At 45.8% G+C, this 17,421-nt stretch overlaps 1 protein-coding gene across 1 annotated transcript in view; it reads right to left on the bottom strand.

Annotated features, from left to right (window-relative positions):
- AARS1 (alanyl-tRNA synthetase 1) overlaps positions 1-17,421 on the bottom strand; it is a 336,551-nt gene that overhangs the window by 283,589 nt on the left and 35,541 nt on the right. The window contains exons 5-6 of the mRNA XM_086945275.1: positions 9,721-9,912; positions 2,288-2,432 (exon numbers count right to left, since the gene is read on the bottom strand). Coding sequence (XP_086801401.1) covers positions 2,288-2,432; positions 9,721-9,912 — 337 coding nt within the window. The remainder of the gene's footprint in view (positions 1-2,287; positions 2,433-9,720; positions 9,913-17,421) is intronic.

Genomic DNA, 17,421 nt, shown 5'->3' on the forward strand with positions numbered 1-17,421 from the left:
TGCACTGGAGCTCAGACTACCCTCTGTGACTAGCTCTTCCCCCTTTTTCTATTTTCCTCTCTGAGACATTGTATTAGCTCCTCCATATTGACAAGAGTGGCCCTGTTATATCGGGATGATAACCCAAACAGTTACCTATGCACCAATGAATATCATGTCACACTGCTACCCGCTTTCTTGACGCATCTATGCACTTGCTTTCCTCATCAGTACCAAGTGCATCTCCAGTACTCTGGGAAGCAGCTGCCCTATTCCTTGCTGTTGTTAGCACTAAGGAGTCAGCTTTTGGGTGTCACCTAATATAAAGTGGGTCAGTGGGTGAAGGTTTGTACTTCCTCTCAAAGTGTGGTGCAAGGTCTCTAGTTTTGACTGGGTCTTTATAGATCTGTGTCGAATTTGAGCATGGACGCTATCATAGGTAGGTATTGAACAGAGCGCTCAGTCTTAGAGAGTATCTTAACTAGAAAATCCATCTCCTCCTTCGTAATGTGCATTTGTACATTATGATATTCAGCAGCTCACTATGGTAGGAGAAAATGTCATCTTGAGGTGATGCCTTAGCTGGTACTGGGACTTCCATGTCTGGAACTGGCAGTACAATACCATATGCATCCCAAGGATCTGAGCTTTTGGAGGGTCTCCCTGTGAGTCTGTCATGCTTATAAATGACTAGGGCTCCCTGCGTTTTTATGGATAATGGTGAAAGGGGCTTTGGAGGAGGTGTAATGTGATGTTGAGTGGCATAGAGTTAGTGGTTTTATGCCCCATACTTTTCCTCACAGGAAGAAGCTTTGAAAAGTCTATATTCTGCCCTTTCCATTTGTAGGCCTTCTCAGGCAAGTAAGCGTTCTCCATAAGTGCTTCTTGTGCATGAGCTCTTGAAGAATTTCGAATAAGCAACCCTCTATATTTGGCGTTGGTATGGTCCTACTTTTCTTAGGCACCATGTCTTTCTCAGCTAGTTTCTTCTCGTGGTCAGTTGGACTGGCGTTTTTTTAAGTCGAAGTGTGGCTTTGCTCTGAGGACTTCTTCTGAGTCAATGTATGGTTTGGCTCTGATGAGGTGCGCGTTGACGCAGTACTCTTGCTCGGCTCAGACGGCTTTGTTGACCCCGAAGGGAGGCTGGCGGGGTCCGAGGCTTGGCTGCGCCATCGTTAATGACTTTATCGGCACAGAGTGAGAGTGCGTATCACCTCCACACGTGTCCCTATGGCCTGGAGCTCAATCCTGATCGAGGGCAGTCTCGTTCAATCTCAACTCCGAGGCAAGCTCTCTGTGTTGGCCAGAACCCGAAGCCTGTGGCGCACCCAGGCAATTGTGGGTAGACTGTGTGGGCAGTCTTTTGGGGTAAGTGGACTTTGATCCACAACCAACATCTCAGACTCTTCTTCCTCATCATGTTAGCTGGACTCATCGGAAGCTAAGTAGTGTGGAATGAACAGAAGAAGCACCCTTCTGCTGGAACATACTCTTCTGCGTCGCGGATCTGTAGCTGTTGTTCCTAGTCTGCCGAGAATTCAGCTTCCGCCTCCATCTCCATAGCATGAGCTAGGCATCGCTCACGTCTGGAGCGCAAAGTCTTTTCATTCTTGAATAGGCTGCGCAATCGTGATGTAGTTACGCTCTGGTGACAAGCAAATGTTGCAGACACTATGCTGTTCTGAGTAGAGGGTATTGTGCTCCGCATTGAGGGCATTTCCATTAAAGTCTCTTGTTTACCGTCCATCACCCGGAGCCGAACATTCTCAGCGGATTCTAGATAGGGCTCTGGTGTTGAAGCTGACTGGAATGGAAATGTCGCTCAAACCCAAAACTGACGTCTAGCAATGACACGGCGAAGTTAGATTTGTCGCGTTTAAGACGCTATGAAACCGGTAGGTGTCTGCGGGCCGCGAAGGCACTGAAGATGCATGGAACTCCGGCGCAATCCGTAAGAACCCAATGGTGATCAAAATCAATCCAAAAATGGAGCCGTTGAACATGTGCATTCTCTTGAAGAGGAGACTCTACGTCACGTCAGTAATAAAAAAATACTTCTTTGAGAAAACCAAGTTGTAGAGTTCAAGCCCAACACTAGATGGCTCGAGTGTGCATAGCATGTGTATCTGCAGCCAACACATGCTACGAATGTTAACATTACTATTAAGTCTTTAATGCCCTTTCAATCCATGTCAGTCCACTTATTCAAAGAATTCTGGCCATATGCTGCAACAAAACTGTCATTAGGATGTAAGGCTGACATTTAGAATTACTTACTGCAACAGAGGATAAGACAGTATAACCTCACCTTTTGAATGGCTTCAAAATAAGGGATGAAAAGGTCTGTGTCATAGTTGGACATCTTGGTCTGCAAGACAGAGACCAGCCGCTCTAGGCCCATCCCCGTATCAATGCTCTTCTTGGGTAAAGGCTTTAGGGTACCATCGGACTCCCTAGAAAGGAGAAAAAAGTTCATCAAGGTCTCCTAAAGCACAACAGAAATTTCATTCACTGTCCCCCAGGCGCATATTTCCAAGTTTCAATTTGCTTGGGAACTTGAGATTAGTGGACCTACAGCGTCAGGTTTATGGGTGTAAGAGTTTGGCTAAAACCTAGGTAATTGAATATTTAAACACAACATGGAGGTATGTCAGATGAAATGTCATATACAAATAGGATGGATAATCTTGAAAGATATCAGAGATTAAAAGTTCCACAGTTATGATCTTACTCAAGAAACTTGATACATTTGATGTTACTACATAAAGTTTTGACTGAAATAACCTAATTAAGTGAACAGTCCACTGCTGTGAAGGCCATTTGGGAATTATTGAAAATGAATTAATACATTATGAAAGCGTGCTCTCAAACAAGTTTTACTCGGCCAAAACATAGTTGAAGTAAAATATGGGGGGAAAAGTCTTTGGGGTCTTGAAAAATATATGGAGATGTGAAGTATATGCACAGAGATTCAAATCCACTGACTAGACACATGATCCTCAAGACTCTTTGAAACCACAATAAAATTCCCTTTGATAATAGGGGTTAGACTGTGAGGCTTATATTCTCTAAGCCAAGAAGCTGTTGTGTATTGCTTGAATTCTGGGTTTTCAGAAGGGAATGTTAAGATTTCCACCTACAAAATCCAACCTTTTTACAGGAACCCAAATTAGGTTGCTTTAAATAAAGCGAGTTATTGTCCGAAATTGTCCACAAAGTGATACTGGCACAATCTTGTACATTCATAATTATTTATGTATAAGATCTACAAAATTACAGATCCTTTTTGGATCTAAGCCTACCAGACAGCATAGTTGTCTGGTGGATAAAGACTCTTGGAGACATTCTCAAAGCTGACCTAAGAACGCATACAGACCATTGCTTACCATTGGGCTTTGTGGATTGTAACTCACATTTGCTTGCTTTCTATTTGCTGCCTTTAAATAAATAATAAATAAATATTTAATGCTGTCAATGTCTCTGTCCCTCCTGTGGAGCACAGCCCGATTACTATATTCCACGAGCTTCTCGCTTTCTGTAAGCAGACCTTTAAGTTTTGCTCTTGTCTTTTCACTTTTGCTGTGCACGACAGAGGTAAAATTTCAGGCTTGGTCTTCCAAGGGAGCTTGGTGTTTACTTTTCTTTCTCGGACCACAAAGTATGAGGATTTATCCGAAAATCTGGGAGGTGCGAAAGGGAAGGCTTTATTCTAGCACAATTAAATTTAAATTACAGTAAATGAATTGTGCAAATATTTCAGAATATATTAGAAATAGGAGTGTCTTTGGCCATCGAGGATTTTGGATCAGAGTCTTTGGCCTTGAAGGATTTCAGCTCAGAGTCTTTGGCCTTGAAGGATTTCAGCTCAGAGTCTTTGGCCTTGAAGGATTTCGGCTCAGAGTCTATGGCCTTGAAGGATTTCGGCTCAGAGTCTCTGGCCTTGAAGGATTTCGGCTCAGAGTCTCTGGCCTTGAAGGATTTCGGCTCAGAGTCTCTGGCCTTGAAGGATTTCGGCTCAGAGTCTCTGGCCTTGAAGGATTTCGGCTCAGAGTCTCTGGCCTTGGAATGTCTCAGTTCCAAGTCTTTGGCCTTGGAGGATTTTGTCCGAGCCTTTCGGATTCGAAGGTGGAATCTTCGGTCCCGAAGTTTTCTTATGTTTTGTTGCTGAAGGTGTCTGTTCGGTATCGGAGCAGGGCTGGCTCGAGCCAGAGTCAGAAGGCTTCTCTTTTTGTTTCGGAGCCGGGCTGGGCCTCAGAAACGTTTTGTCGGTGCCGACCTGAACCCAAGGGCGAAGGAGGGACCGGAGCCTTTGCCTTATGTGGAGTGGGCGCAGGAGGATCTGTACTCTCGGTATGCTGACCCGATCTGCTCTTCTTCCTCTGTCTCTTGAGCTGGATGTTGGATACCGGAATCTTTTCAGAAGATGTCCGTAATAGAGTAGCTCTGATGCTGCATTTCGTGGCGCCGAGCCCAACAATCAGAAAGTGACTTTTTCCCGATCGGAATGATCGACACTCGTCGCAGTCCTTCTCGTCGTGTTCCGGGGACAAGCAGCGGTTGCAAACTTCGTGCAAGTCGGTGCGTGGAAATTTAGCACGACACCCGGGACACAGCTTAAATGGAATCCGTTCCAGCAACTGCTAGCGCGGTCGGCACGGGTAGGCCAGACAGCCTGCCTCGAGTTTTCCGATGGAAAGTTTTTCAAAGTGAGACGACGCGCGTCAAATGAGGAACCCCGATCGATAACACTATTGAGGGTAGAACATTGCGCGCAGCGATCCGCAAACGGTACCGAACCCGAGCGCAGCAATACACATCCGAACCCGATGGCGGAAAAAAAACAATCAAAACAATCTAAGGATGGAGTCGATGACCATGCACGCTATCACCTAAAGGAGGAGTCACCTACCTCGTGACTGCAAGACTTTTTTGAACAAAAACAAAGTGCAAACATCAGGACCCAACACCAGATGGCGATCTATGCTAAAGCATATGATCTACAGCTCATATGCCTCGAACATGTGTTTTTTAAGCAGAGATTTGCAAGGGGTTCTGGGTATACAAACATGGTGAGAGCCACACAAGTCTCACCACGCTGGCCTCACGCTAGTTTTCAAAGATGTCCTGGGTTCCCTAGGTGCCCAGAATCTAACCAGCTTATAAAACAAGCGTTGGCATAGCCAATAGGTCTCTCCTTTGGGACCTTATGTGTTTAGCCAGAACTTTTGGCTATGTTGTAGAGCATTGTGGCTGCTGTGCATTATGTTGAAAAGTTTTAATATAAAATGTTAAGCATTTTTGTTACCTTTATAGAAACGAAGACAAAATGATATACAAATGAAAAACCGGATTTAAAAAAAGATTTTAACATAAAAAGGTCTTCTACTTTTTTGTACTTGCACTGCTAGCAACTTCTTCCTGCCTATTCTCATGCTTGTTTGTTATACATGTTTTTGTTATGGGGAGGTGGACGTAAATAACAGGAGAGTGGAGGTTGGAAAACAGTAATTTAATTAGAACAGGTGAGACCTAATGAAAACAGCAGGGCGCTTCTTAACCTGAGCTTCACATTGAGCCACGGGATTCAGGTCAGCGAGAGAGTAAGATGCGTAATTTCAATCAGCACAATGTTCTTTTCACTACTCTTAGGTGGCGGCAGAACATCTTTCCATTATGTGCAGAAGAAGTACACCGTAAGGGCCATCCATCAGTAGCACAAGAACATCCGATCGGATTGTGAATCAATAATCTTACTGGTGAGCACTGGCTGGCAGACAATGTATGGTATCTTGCCAGAGGAGATAGCACATCGCACTTTAAAACTGCACTATGCACTTTAGCATATTAAGCGACTAAGAAGCAGACCCCTGGCTCAGGCAGGGGGACAGTATCGCTGTTTGTAACTACAAATATATTATATCTAGTCTTCCATATTTCATCATATGTTTTTTAAGAAAATAAATGCTAGGATATTTTAATGAAATGACGCATACTATAAAACACCCAGATGCTATTTTTTCTGCAAGTGCAAATGAACAATGAGTCGAGCAGATACATGAACTGTGGGACTAAGTTGCTTTGAGATTTGTGGGGACGGGGCAGGGACGATAATTTGTGCTCAGTTTACAGTATTGATTTTAATTAATCTAACGGTTAATGCATTTTTACTTACTTACAGCTAGGGAGGGCGTATCTCCCCCCTCTTCTTTTCCGAAAGGAACTCTTCACCCATTGGGTCTGGGTAGTGGTTCACCACTCCTCCCAGCTCCTAGTTTGTAACACTCTGCGAATCTGACTGGGGGCTGCAGTCACCGGTGTGTTTTACAGGTCCAGAATTATGTTTGTACCACATGTATCCTTACCAGGCCCATGTGAAACAGGGTTGTCTGGTATGAGTCACTCCTCGATCTGCTGCTCTTTCATGCTCTCAGTAGCAGACGCATTGACATTCTGAGCCATCACACCGAAACAAAGGGCGATGTGAGTATTCTCATCCCCGCTGGAACTGGAGTTTTTAGGGAACACTAACCTACCAGGTCGCAGTAGTTGGGACCCCCGCTACAGACGGGAACACACGTTCTCAGCCGAAACCCAGGGTTGCGCCCTGGCGTGCTGTTGGGGTTTTATATCTTTTATAACACCTGCATGTCAAGCAGCTTACTATTAGTAGTGGGGAACCTAGAAGCAGAGATGCTATAGGGGAATTGCACCTCAGGGCGCTGTACTTTCCTCTGTGATAAAGAACGTGGACAGTCACTTTTTCATAAGCGTTTCCCTACGTTTACTTAAAATTGGCATTCCAAATGAATGGCAAATATGTACGCATTAATACCTGCCCTTGGGGCTATTTGTTATCGTGAAGTATACCTAAATCCAAGTCTATTCTTAATGTTTAGTTTTAATTTGCCTGAAAATTGCGTTGGGTGTGCACTTGGTGGCGTGGTGGGTAGATGGTCGTTTGTACATATTAATATATTCTAAATGTAGCGCGCATTTTGCTTCAAGGTGGGTTATTAAAAAGTTCAATTTGTCTGCGTTTTAACATATTCTGAAACCCAATTTCCTGTGCATACCTTCAGTTGCATTCTGGTGTGTTTTAATTCATATCCTCTTTGTATTTTGTGTAATATTTCATCTTTCAATTTGTATTGAATATGTCTTAAAGCGCATGTTTGCAGATTGTGCTCCTCCAGTGCAGCACTCAAAGCCCCGAGCAATCGTCATTCTTGTGCTGCGGTCACATGTCAGACTCTTGCTGAAAAGGGTGGTGTTTTAAAAGGGCGCGACCTGCAGAACGGGGCCCCCATTAGAGACTGTGGCTAAACCCTGAGTTCGGGCTTTCCTGCAGATTTTTGGTTCGGACAGAGTGGGAAGTGCAGGCGGTAGAGTGAGCGGCGTGGGGATGCTGGCTAACATTCCAGTACTGCCCGGTGCTCACCACTGCCAAGTGCTCATGACTTTACATTAGCGTGAGCGGTGCAGGGACCCTCTCTAATATTCCAGCACTGCCAGCTCTCTCCCTTCCTTTCAGAGTGAACAGTGCACGGTCACTGTCTCACATCACAGAGTGAGCGTTGCAGGGAACGACCTGGCAACAGCAGCTTGTGCAGATGTGGTTGTTTGTAAACCTGCACACTCGTTGTGCATGCAAAACACTAAAAACATGCCAAGGCCAGCACGACCGTCATCTGTCTCGCGGTTGCGATAATTGGAAACAGATGGCCCTGCTGCTCGCTCCAGAGCACCCTAGGCTAGGGGACAGAGAAGGCGGGACATGCACCCGCCTTGGACCAATTACATGCTGACTTTCTTAGAAAGACGCATACAAAGGCCAATTGCAGGTGATAAAAAAAAAAAATAAGCACAGGCACGAGCATGTGTTTAGCATTTAAAAGCCCTTACTAAAAGCCTCGCAGGGCAACACATGGCGCTGGCTCAGCCAAGACCTAAACATCTATGGATTCTGCTGGGTTTATTTTAGGTTTCCTAGGTCTCACTTTTGGGTGTTTTGTGTCCCAGGCGTAAGGTCCAGCCACACAAGCAGTGTACCATTTTTATCGAGCGATACAGAATAGTAGAACATTTGTTATCACCAAATGAATATCTCTAGGTTTGTGCTTTCAAATGTAAACAAGTAACAAATACATTTACAAAATACCCTCTGAAGCACACGCCAGTATGGGCACCCATACATTTAGAGATGTACAAACAACCACTACTCCTAAACTCATCTTCTGATTTACATTTCATAAATATAGAGTTATCCTTCATACCATTTTTCCATTCTTTATAATTTTCAATATGAATTGCTGTATAGTCGGACACAATGAAAAAACATTGCAAGGTGTGGCTTAGTTGTTGGCTCTGGGTACCTTGGATTCTTAGAGAACCTACAAAGCCTATATTTCCCGCGACAATAAGGGTCCAGCAGACGTAACTGTATACTGCTTTTGAAAATCTGCCATAGTAAGAAGTTTACAATTATAACGTGACAAACGGCTGTTTATTTCAACTCAATTTAAATTTTTATAATTTCAACTATAACTTTCTTTATGAAAACCTAGCAGTATCTACACAATGACACCTTGTTGAGTCCAGAATTTTGTCTAGTTTCCAGAAATGCGTAGCTTTCCGGGACCCACCATGGGTTCCACACCCGTTTACACCACAAACTGGAAGGAGGCTAAAAGCCCAAAAAATAGGAAAATTGAGCTATCTCCTGGTAAAATGCCAAAACTGGTAAAATAAAATGTTTTTAGTAATCAAGTCTACCTGTTCCTGAAAGCTGAGAAGATTCTGTTTTTAGCACCGACAACCTGTCGTTGATGCCATTTGCAGGAAAACAGACACTTTCTTCTGCAGAAATGATTTCCAATTTTTCCAGAAAAATTCAAAATTCTGCTACATTTTGGCTAATTTCTCGGTCCCCTCCAGGGGAGTCCACAAACCCTGGGTACCTTTAGAATCCCTAGGATGTTAGAAAAAAGGATGCATCTTTGGCGTAGACAGCTTTTATTCAATAATGTCTCATTTGATGTACGTCATCTACCCTGCTGTGCAGTTGGCAACAGATTTTGCTATCCAAGGTTTAGCCCTTAAGACATACTGGATACACAGAGAACTGACATTTTTACAGTGCAGAGGCTTGAAAATGCAAACATACTTTCAAGGCATATTATTTTCACCTGGAAATCCCAGAAAAGATTTCATTAAACATACATAGCAATTTAATTTCTTCATATTGTTTTTTTACCAACTGCAGCATGAGAAATTTTGTTCATGGACAGCCTTTCCATTACATTTGAAATTCATATTCCCACGTCGACAGAGAGAAGCTTTTAATTAGCTCAACATGAATAAATGCAAGACAAAGTAAGAATGTCCAAACCTCTTTTACAAGCTATCACCTCTTTGCAAATTTCACGGGTAAGAGAAGGGGCGACAGGGGTTTGAGGTTGTGTGAAACAGTGCCTAGAAGAGCCGGTGTAAACACTGGCAGCAAATAAGTGGAACAGCTGCAGGACCAAGATCACAAACAACTAATCAGAGAATTTCTGCATGCCCATACAAAACAGTTAAAAAGCAGCATGGGCTTAATCTTAAGGCAATTACCTTTGTTCCAAAACAAGCAGACACACCCTACAAGTGCACAGGCTACCAAACGACCAGACAAAGGGCAACACAAATAGAGAACCATAATTAAAAGCTAACCCCCACCATGGAATATAGGTTCCAGCTCACCTGTTGTACTGAATGAACACCAGGTTCCAAATTTCAAGCACATTGGGGTCATCCATGTTGACAAGGTGTGCCGCGTCCCTACCCCCAATCCGGTCAAAGTGCATCTCACTGCAGGGCCCACAAGGACCGGTGTCACCCATTTCCCAGAAATTATCCTTCATGCTTCCAGGCAGGATTCTGCTTTCAGGTAACCTGTCAAGGGAGATTTGCATGGTTATAAAAGGAGTACAGTTGACATCTCAATTGTCTTCAAATTTGGGTCAGAAGGACTTGCAGGGGCAGTACTAAGTAGCTGGTCACATTGCAGCTTTTTTTACCCCTCTCGCTTCAGGGTTATTGTAGCTGGGGGTGCTAAGCATGGCTCTCCAGTTGGTCCTGGAGTAGCTCCCCCATGTACATGATAAACCCTTGTGAAGACTGTCACAACAACCACAGCTGCACCTATGGCAGTGTGGAAAGATCACCACAGGAACAGACTTCTCTATTTTACATTACACTGGACCAGTGTTGGAATGCAAGTCTCTCAAGCCCTGGCAAGCATCAGTCTCAATTGCTGGTACTTTGCCTTCTCCGAATCCGTGGCCCCAACAGACCCTTACCGTGTATGCTCAGGGGCAACATGCAGTGGTCTGTGGAGGTAGGACGGCAGTCGGGGCCACCTAGGTCAGTGTCACTTTGTGCTTCTCGCCCCTCCCTCATCCAACCCCACAGTGCACTCCTGGGCGGCTGCCCCCGGTTTTTGCTGTCCTCACTTTTGTTCTCTACCTCGACTTACGAAAGGTGAACTCAAAACAGATGGTCATAGTCACTGAGATGGAAAAAACTGCCTGAAAGCTAGTTAATTCTAAAAGACGGACTGTCATATTGGGTAAAGCAGTTGATTGCAACGAATATGCTACTTACCAGTATGCATCTGTTCTTGGCATGTAGGGCTGCTGACATTCATATGTGTGCATAGATCGCCGCTTAGTGTTGGGTCCGGATGATTGCACATTGTTGTCCTGGAAGAGTCTTCGAAGTATCACGAGATAGGTGGCTCCTCCCCTGGACTACAGTGCGCATGGGCATCCTCTCCATCCTCAGATTGTTTTTCGCCATTGTGGCAGAGATGGAGTGTAGTACAGTAAGTGATGACCATGCTAAGAGTAATTCTGAGTGCTGCAGCCGCTACAGGCGAAGGGGAGGAGGGCGGGCGATATGAATGTCAGCTGCCCTACATGCCAAGAACAGATGCATACTGGTAAGTAGCATATTCGGTTCAAGGCATGTGGGCTGCTGAATTCATATCTGTGCATAGAATATATAGCAGTCCCTCTAATGGCGGCGGCTGCCCATGCCAGCTGCAGCAGTCTGAAAAAGTGCTTTTAGAACAGCCTGTCCTACAGCTGCCTGCTGTTTGGAGTGCACATCTATGCAGTAGTGTTTGGTAAATGTGTGTATGGTAGACCATGTGGCTGCTCTACAGATTTCCTCTAAAGGAATGTTTCCAAGGAAAGCCATGGATGCCCCTAACTTTCGTGTTGAGTGGGCTCTTGGGTGAATCATTCATGTGAGCTTAGCCTTTTGATAGCAAATCTGTATGCACTTAACGATCCACCTGGCTATACCTGCCTTTGAAATGGGGTTGCCTTTGTGTTGTGGTGAAAAGGCAACAAACAGTTGTTTTGTCTTCCTGAAATCTTTTTTCCTATCTATGTAGTACATTAGAGCTCTTTTGACGTCTAGTGTGTGGAGCATTCTCTCTGCTACTGAATCTGGATTCTGGAAGAACACTGGCAGTTCTATAGTTTGATTCATATGGAACTGTGAAACTACTTTAGGCAGAAACTTAGGGTTAGTGCGTAGGACCACCCTGTTGGAGTGAATCTGTATGAATGGCTCTTGGATAGTAAGTGCTTGAAGTTCACTAACTCGTCGTAGCGATGTGATTGCTATTAGGAAAGCCACTTTCCACGTTAAGAATTGTATCTCGCATGAGTGTAGAGGCTCAAAAGGTGGGCCCATCAGCCTGGTAAGGACCACATTGAGGTTCCATACAGGTGCCGGTGGGTGTCTGGGAGGAATAACTCGTTTGAGCCCTTCCAGAAAAGCTTTGATGGCAGGCATTCAGAAAAGTGAGAGATGCTGCCTGTTTTGGAGATAAGCTGCTATTGCGGATAAATGTATACGTATGGAAGCATAGGCCAGATTGCATTTGTATATATGTAACAGATAATGTTGTGAGTAGATGCATCTAGCCGATTAATGTCGTTGTTGGCACAATAAATGACGAATCGCTTCCATTTTGCCGCATAACATGCTCTAGTTGTGGGCCTTCTCGCCTCCCTTATGATATCCATACAGTCAGGAGGCAGGTTGAGGTAGCCAAATTCTAAGACCTCAGGAGCCAGATCGCCAGGTTGAGCTGTTGCGGATCTGGATGCTGGATGTCGCCATGGCTCTGCGTCAAAAGCTTGGGTGTGAGGTGCAGCCTTTGATGCGGTACTACGGAGAGTTCTAGAAACGTGGTGTACCATGGTTGGCATGCCCACGTCGGAGCAACCAGGATGAGAGTCATGAGTGTTGCCTCAGTTTGCGTGCCACTAGCAGTATTAGCGGTGCTGGGGGGAAAACGTACGCAAATATGCCTGACCAGTTCATCCATATCGCATTCCCCTGCGACTGTGGGTGTGGGAACCTGGCGGCAAAGCTTTGGCATTTTGCGTTTTCCCTTGTGGCGAATAGGTCTATCTCTGGATGACCCCACCTTTGGAAGTACGGTTGGAGTACTGATGGATGTATCTCCCGCTCGTGCATCTGTTGGCTGTGCCTGCTGAGCAGGTCCGCCATCTGATTGTCCTTGCCTGGGAGGTGTTCTGCCATGAGGAAGATGTTTCTCTGAATGGCCCACTTCCACATGCTCTGAGCCAGATGAGACAACTGTGGAGTGTGTACCTCCCTGTTTCTGTATGTAGTACATGGCCGTCATGTTGTCCGTCCGGATCAACACTACCTTGTTGCACAAATGTACTTTGAATGCTTTCATTGCAATGAAGATAGCCATCAGTTCCAGAAGGTTGATGTGCATCTTTTTCTGCTGTGCTGTCCATAGTCCCTGCACTGTGTAGTGGAGTACATGAGCTCCCCATCCCTGGAGAGATGCGTCCGTCGTCAGTATAATCTGTGGCACAGGCTACTGGAACGGTCGGCCCTTGCAAAGGTTTTGTGGGTTCCACCAATGCAGAGAGTTGTATGCGCGACTGGTCACCAACACTAGGTCTTTCAATTGTCCGTGAGCCTGATTCCACTGACGTGCTAAGCACTCCGGAAGCGGACTCATGTGTAGTCTCGCGAAGCGGGACTACGAAGATGCAGGAGGCCATCATGCCTATCAACTGCATGAACACTCGTGCTGGAAGCGAGAGTTGTGGTTTGAATTTCCGTATTAGCAATTGCATGCTGTTGATCCTCACTGAATTTGGCTGTGCTTTGGCTGCCAGAGTGTCTATTGTCGCGTCAAAGTAGTGCCGTACGTGGGCGGGCTGAAGGTGGGACTTAGGATAATTCAGTGAAAACCCCAGATTGTGAAGAAGGTGAATGGTGTGGGACATGTGGGCGGCACATTGCTGGGTCGACCTTGCTTGGATAAGCCAGTCGTCCAGATAAGGGTAGACGGGAATGTTCTGTCTCCGTAGGTGTGCAGCCACTGTCGCTAGGCACTTGGTAAACACCCTGGGTGCTGTTGTTACTCCGAAAGGGAGGACCTCGAACTGATAATGCTGATCCTGAATGGTAAATCGGAGATATTTTCTGTGGGACGGGTGTACCGGTATAAGGAAATATGCATCCTTTAGATCTAGTGTTGCGAGGAAATCTCCCTGACTGAGTAACGGTAGAACCTGCTGTAATGTGAGCATGAGAAAATGTTCTGACAGGATGTACTGGTTTAGGGGCCTGAGGTCCAGTATGGGTCTGAGGGACCCGTCCTTTTTTGGGATCAAGAAGTACAGCGAGTACACCCCTGTACCTTTTTGTTCCACAGGCACGAGCTCTATGGCTCCCTTTTGCAGCATGCGGACTACCTCTTGCTGCAATAACAGTATATGCTCTGCGGATATAGGACGGTGTCTTGGGGGTATGTTGGGTGGAGTGGATGTTAACTCCAGACAATAACCGTACTGGATAAGCTGCCTCACCCACCTGTCTGTAGTGATGGATTTCCAGACCGGCAGGAACTGTTGTAGTCTCCCCCCGACCGGTGTCATATGGTCGGGGGGGTAGTGACAAGATGTCACGGTTTGTTAGTGGCGGAAGATCGGGAGCTGTTTCCACGACCTCTGTCCTTGGTGCTGTTTCCACGATAGCCACCCCTATTGTTCTTGTTGTAGGTGGTCTGCGTGCCTCCTTTACTGTACTGTGTCTGTTGGGACACCTGGCCTCTGGAAGCTCCTCTATTGTTGGAGCGACGAAAAGAACCACACCTGAACTGCTGCAACTGTAGAGCCCCCATAGACTTTGCAGTCTCTGTATCCTTTTTAATTTTTCCAAGGTGGGGTCTACTTCTGGGCCAAATAAGTAAATCAGGGTTAACTGGCTGATTGAGTATGGTGGTTTGTATTTCAGGCTTGAAGCCGGAGATTCTCAGCTAGGCATGTCTCCGTAACATAACGCTTGTATTAATAGCCCTGGCTGCAGTGTCTGCTGCATCTAGCACACACTTAACAGACACGTTGGATATAGGTTTCGATTCTTGTATTAGCATTTCTGCTGCCTCCTTATACTCATCAGGCAAGTGTTGTAACAGGGTCTCAAGTGTATCATAATGAGCCCTGTCATATCTGGCTAAGAGTGACTGTGTGTTGGAGATTCGCCAGACATTGGCCGCTTGAGCTGCCACCCTTTTCCCTGAGGCTTCTAGCACTTCAGATTCCTTGTCAGGGGGAGGAGCATCACCCGTGGTCTGCGAGTTCGCTCTTTTACGAGCATTAGAAACAACAAAGAGTCCAATGGCAACTGTCCCCTGATATACGTAGGGTCCACAGGTGCTGGTTTGTATTTTTTTCAATCCTGGGGTTTACCACTCTTGCCCTTGTGGTCTCTTTAAAGATCTCCAGCGTGTTTCAGGACACCTTTCAGCGTGGGTAGTGTCTTGACAGTTCTCGGAGGTTGAGAAGGTGTCAAATAAAAAGTCCTCTTCAATAGGGTCAGCATGGAGCTTGACATCATGATTTTTTGCTGCCCTCTCAATAAGTGCGTTAAATGCAGCCGGTCTTCTGTAGGTGATGTTTTAACAGCATAGATATGACTGTCCGGGGCATTTTGTGGCTCCCCTGGGTCAACAGTGTCTGTCCAGGGTTCAGTGTGGTCTTCTGGATCAGTGTCTACAGGATAACTGTAATCCTCATTGTCACCATCCCCTGCATCCACATCTGAATGTGTGGGTGAAAAAGGAGCAGGTTCTTGTCCATATTGTTGTAGAGGTTCAAACAGAAGAAGAGGTGATGTTGCACAATCTCTCTTTTTCTTTAATGGAATTTTATACGACTCCATAGGCTGTTCTGGGGCGATCTTTCGCTTGAAAATGGAAAGTCTACCAGTCTCAGCGTCGATGAATTGCCTCGACTGATCTTCCTGCAGAGGCTATCGATGCTTGGTGGCCCCTTCAGTAGTTGTAGGCTTTGGCCCCATGGACACCTTCTTGGCCGTTTCGATGCCAGTCTTAGGGGCGAACGCCTTAGGTGCCACTGGCGGCAGCAGTGTAAATTTAATCGGTGCCGACGACTTCGGAGGTTTACTGACTGTCTTTGGGGGCTGAGTGGCTTTCGGTTCGATAGCAATAGCCTTTTCTTTAATGCGCTGCAGCGAGTCCGACACCTGCTTCGAAAAAGAGGCGGATGGTTGTGTTGACTCGACGGGGTCCTTGGAGCCACTGCTTGTTTTGGACTCCAGGTCTTTACGGACCTTTGCTTTGTCGAGTCGACATTTAGGATCGAGAACGTTCTGTGTTTAGAGTCCTTTGTTTGTGTCTACGGTCTTCGGCGCCAACTTCTTAGGGTCGATGTCCTTTACCTTCTTCTTCGGTGCCCCGGCCTTTGGCTCAACACCCTTTAGCGACCTCTCCGGGTCGATAACACTCTTTTGTTTCGTCAGAGCCGACGGTTCAGAAGCCTTCGATCTGACAAAAGTAATGTGTACTTTTGGTTTCGATTTTGTTTCCGGTGCTTTCGGTTTCGTAGTCACTGATGTTTTTGGTTTCGATTTTGATCGATCAACCAATGGCTCTTTGGAATGGTCCGTAGCCGTGCCTTGAAGCGAGGCTGTAGAACTATGCGTTTGATATTGGGTAAGGCCTTGTGGCGATCCCTCGACCTGAGCCTTATAGAGTGTTCCAGTCTCGGCCCCCATACCAACGGTTGGGCCTAGCTCCTCGCTCGAGCCATCTTCTACGGCCCCAAGGGCCTCATCGTCGTCTCCTACCTCGTCGACGACGTCTTAATTTTCGACCATTTCCTCGTCTGCGTCGTAACTGGAGTCAATCTCTGATGCAGGATCAGACAGGTTCCCTTGAACTTCCTGCTCGACTCCCTCATCTTCCTCGGCATCGAAGATGTTCACTGGGTCAGGTGCCGTCTGCTGGGCTTCCTTCCGCGCCGCGCGTCGAAGGCGAATTTTTTCTTGGATCGGAACCGAGAACAAGCCATACAGCTGGCTTAATCGTGATCCGGAGACAGGCACTTGTTGCACACCGGGTGGACATCGATGTGAGGATACTTGGAGTTGCAAACGGGACATCTTTTGAACGGGCTCCGTTGCATAATGGATCGTCGATAAGGCCTCTGGTGTCGACCGGGCCTTAGTGCTGAATAGCCACGCGGCTCTTCATGACGTCCGGCTCAAGGATAGAGCTGGAACAAGTACTGGGCACCGATCGCAAAGACAATACCGACTATAACTAGAGGCCTTTTGGCCAAATCGAAAGTTTTTTATCGATTCCGAACTTGAGTTAACAAATATACATCCGAACCCAATGGCGGAAAAAAACAATCTGAGGATGGAGAGGATGCCCATGTGCACTGTAGTCCAGGGGAGGAGCCACCCATCTCGTGATACTTCGACGACTCTTCCAGGACGACAATGTGCAATCATCCGGACCCAACACTAGGCGGCGATCTATGCACAGATACGAATTTAGCAGCCCACATGCCTCGAACAGCAGTTACCAGGAATTTTAAGTAACAACAATGGGTAGCGATTTCTGAACAAAACCTTTGTTGTCACCACAGCACTTAGTAACACTCAGTGGCCTTTGATGCCTGTGTTAGTTATCAAAGAAGATCTATGGCAGTTTTCTTACTTACTGAACAAAATGTAATTTGTAGTTGTAAAGTAAACAAATTGTTTCAAGGCCTCAGGGTGTTTAAGAGACACATAGCATGGTCTTATTGAAAATGCTTGCTGAAAAAAGCAGGCCCATTTTTTCTTAATTATGGGAAAACATTGAGTGATGCTCAAAGACTGGGGATAGCAGATGAGGATGCAATAAACCAAGAGTTAACTTGCATAAGATGTTTGAAGGGCATCAGAAAAGTTAATACTGGTTTTGGGTGATGAATGTACTTGCAGTTTCCTCCAAAATTCTTGGTGATATAAGGTATGTATACTGAAGTGCCAAAATAAATGGACAACGTATGAGTAAAAGTTGTTTAAAATGTTCTTTGTTTA

Source organism: Lissotriton vulgaris, chromosome 12 (genome assembly GCF_964263255.1).
Source record: "Lissotriton vulgaris chromosome 12, aLisVul1.2, whole genome shotgun sequence".
Lineage (NCBI taxonomy): Eukaryota > Metazoa > Chordata > Amphibia > Caudata > Salamandridae > Lissotriton > Lissotriton vulgaris.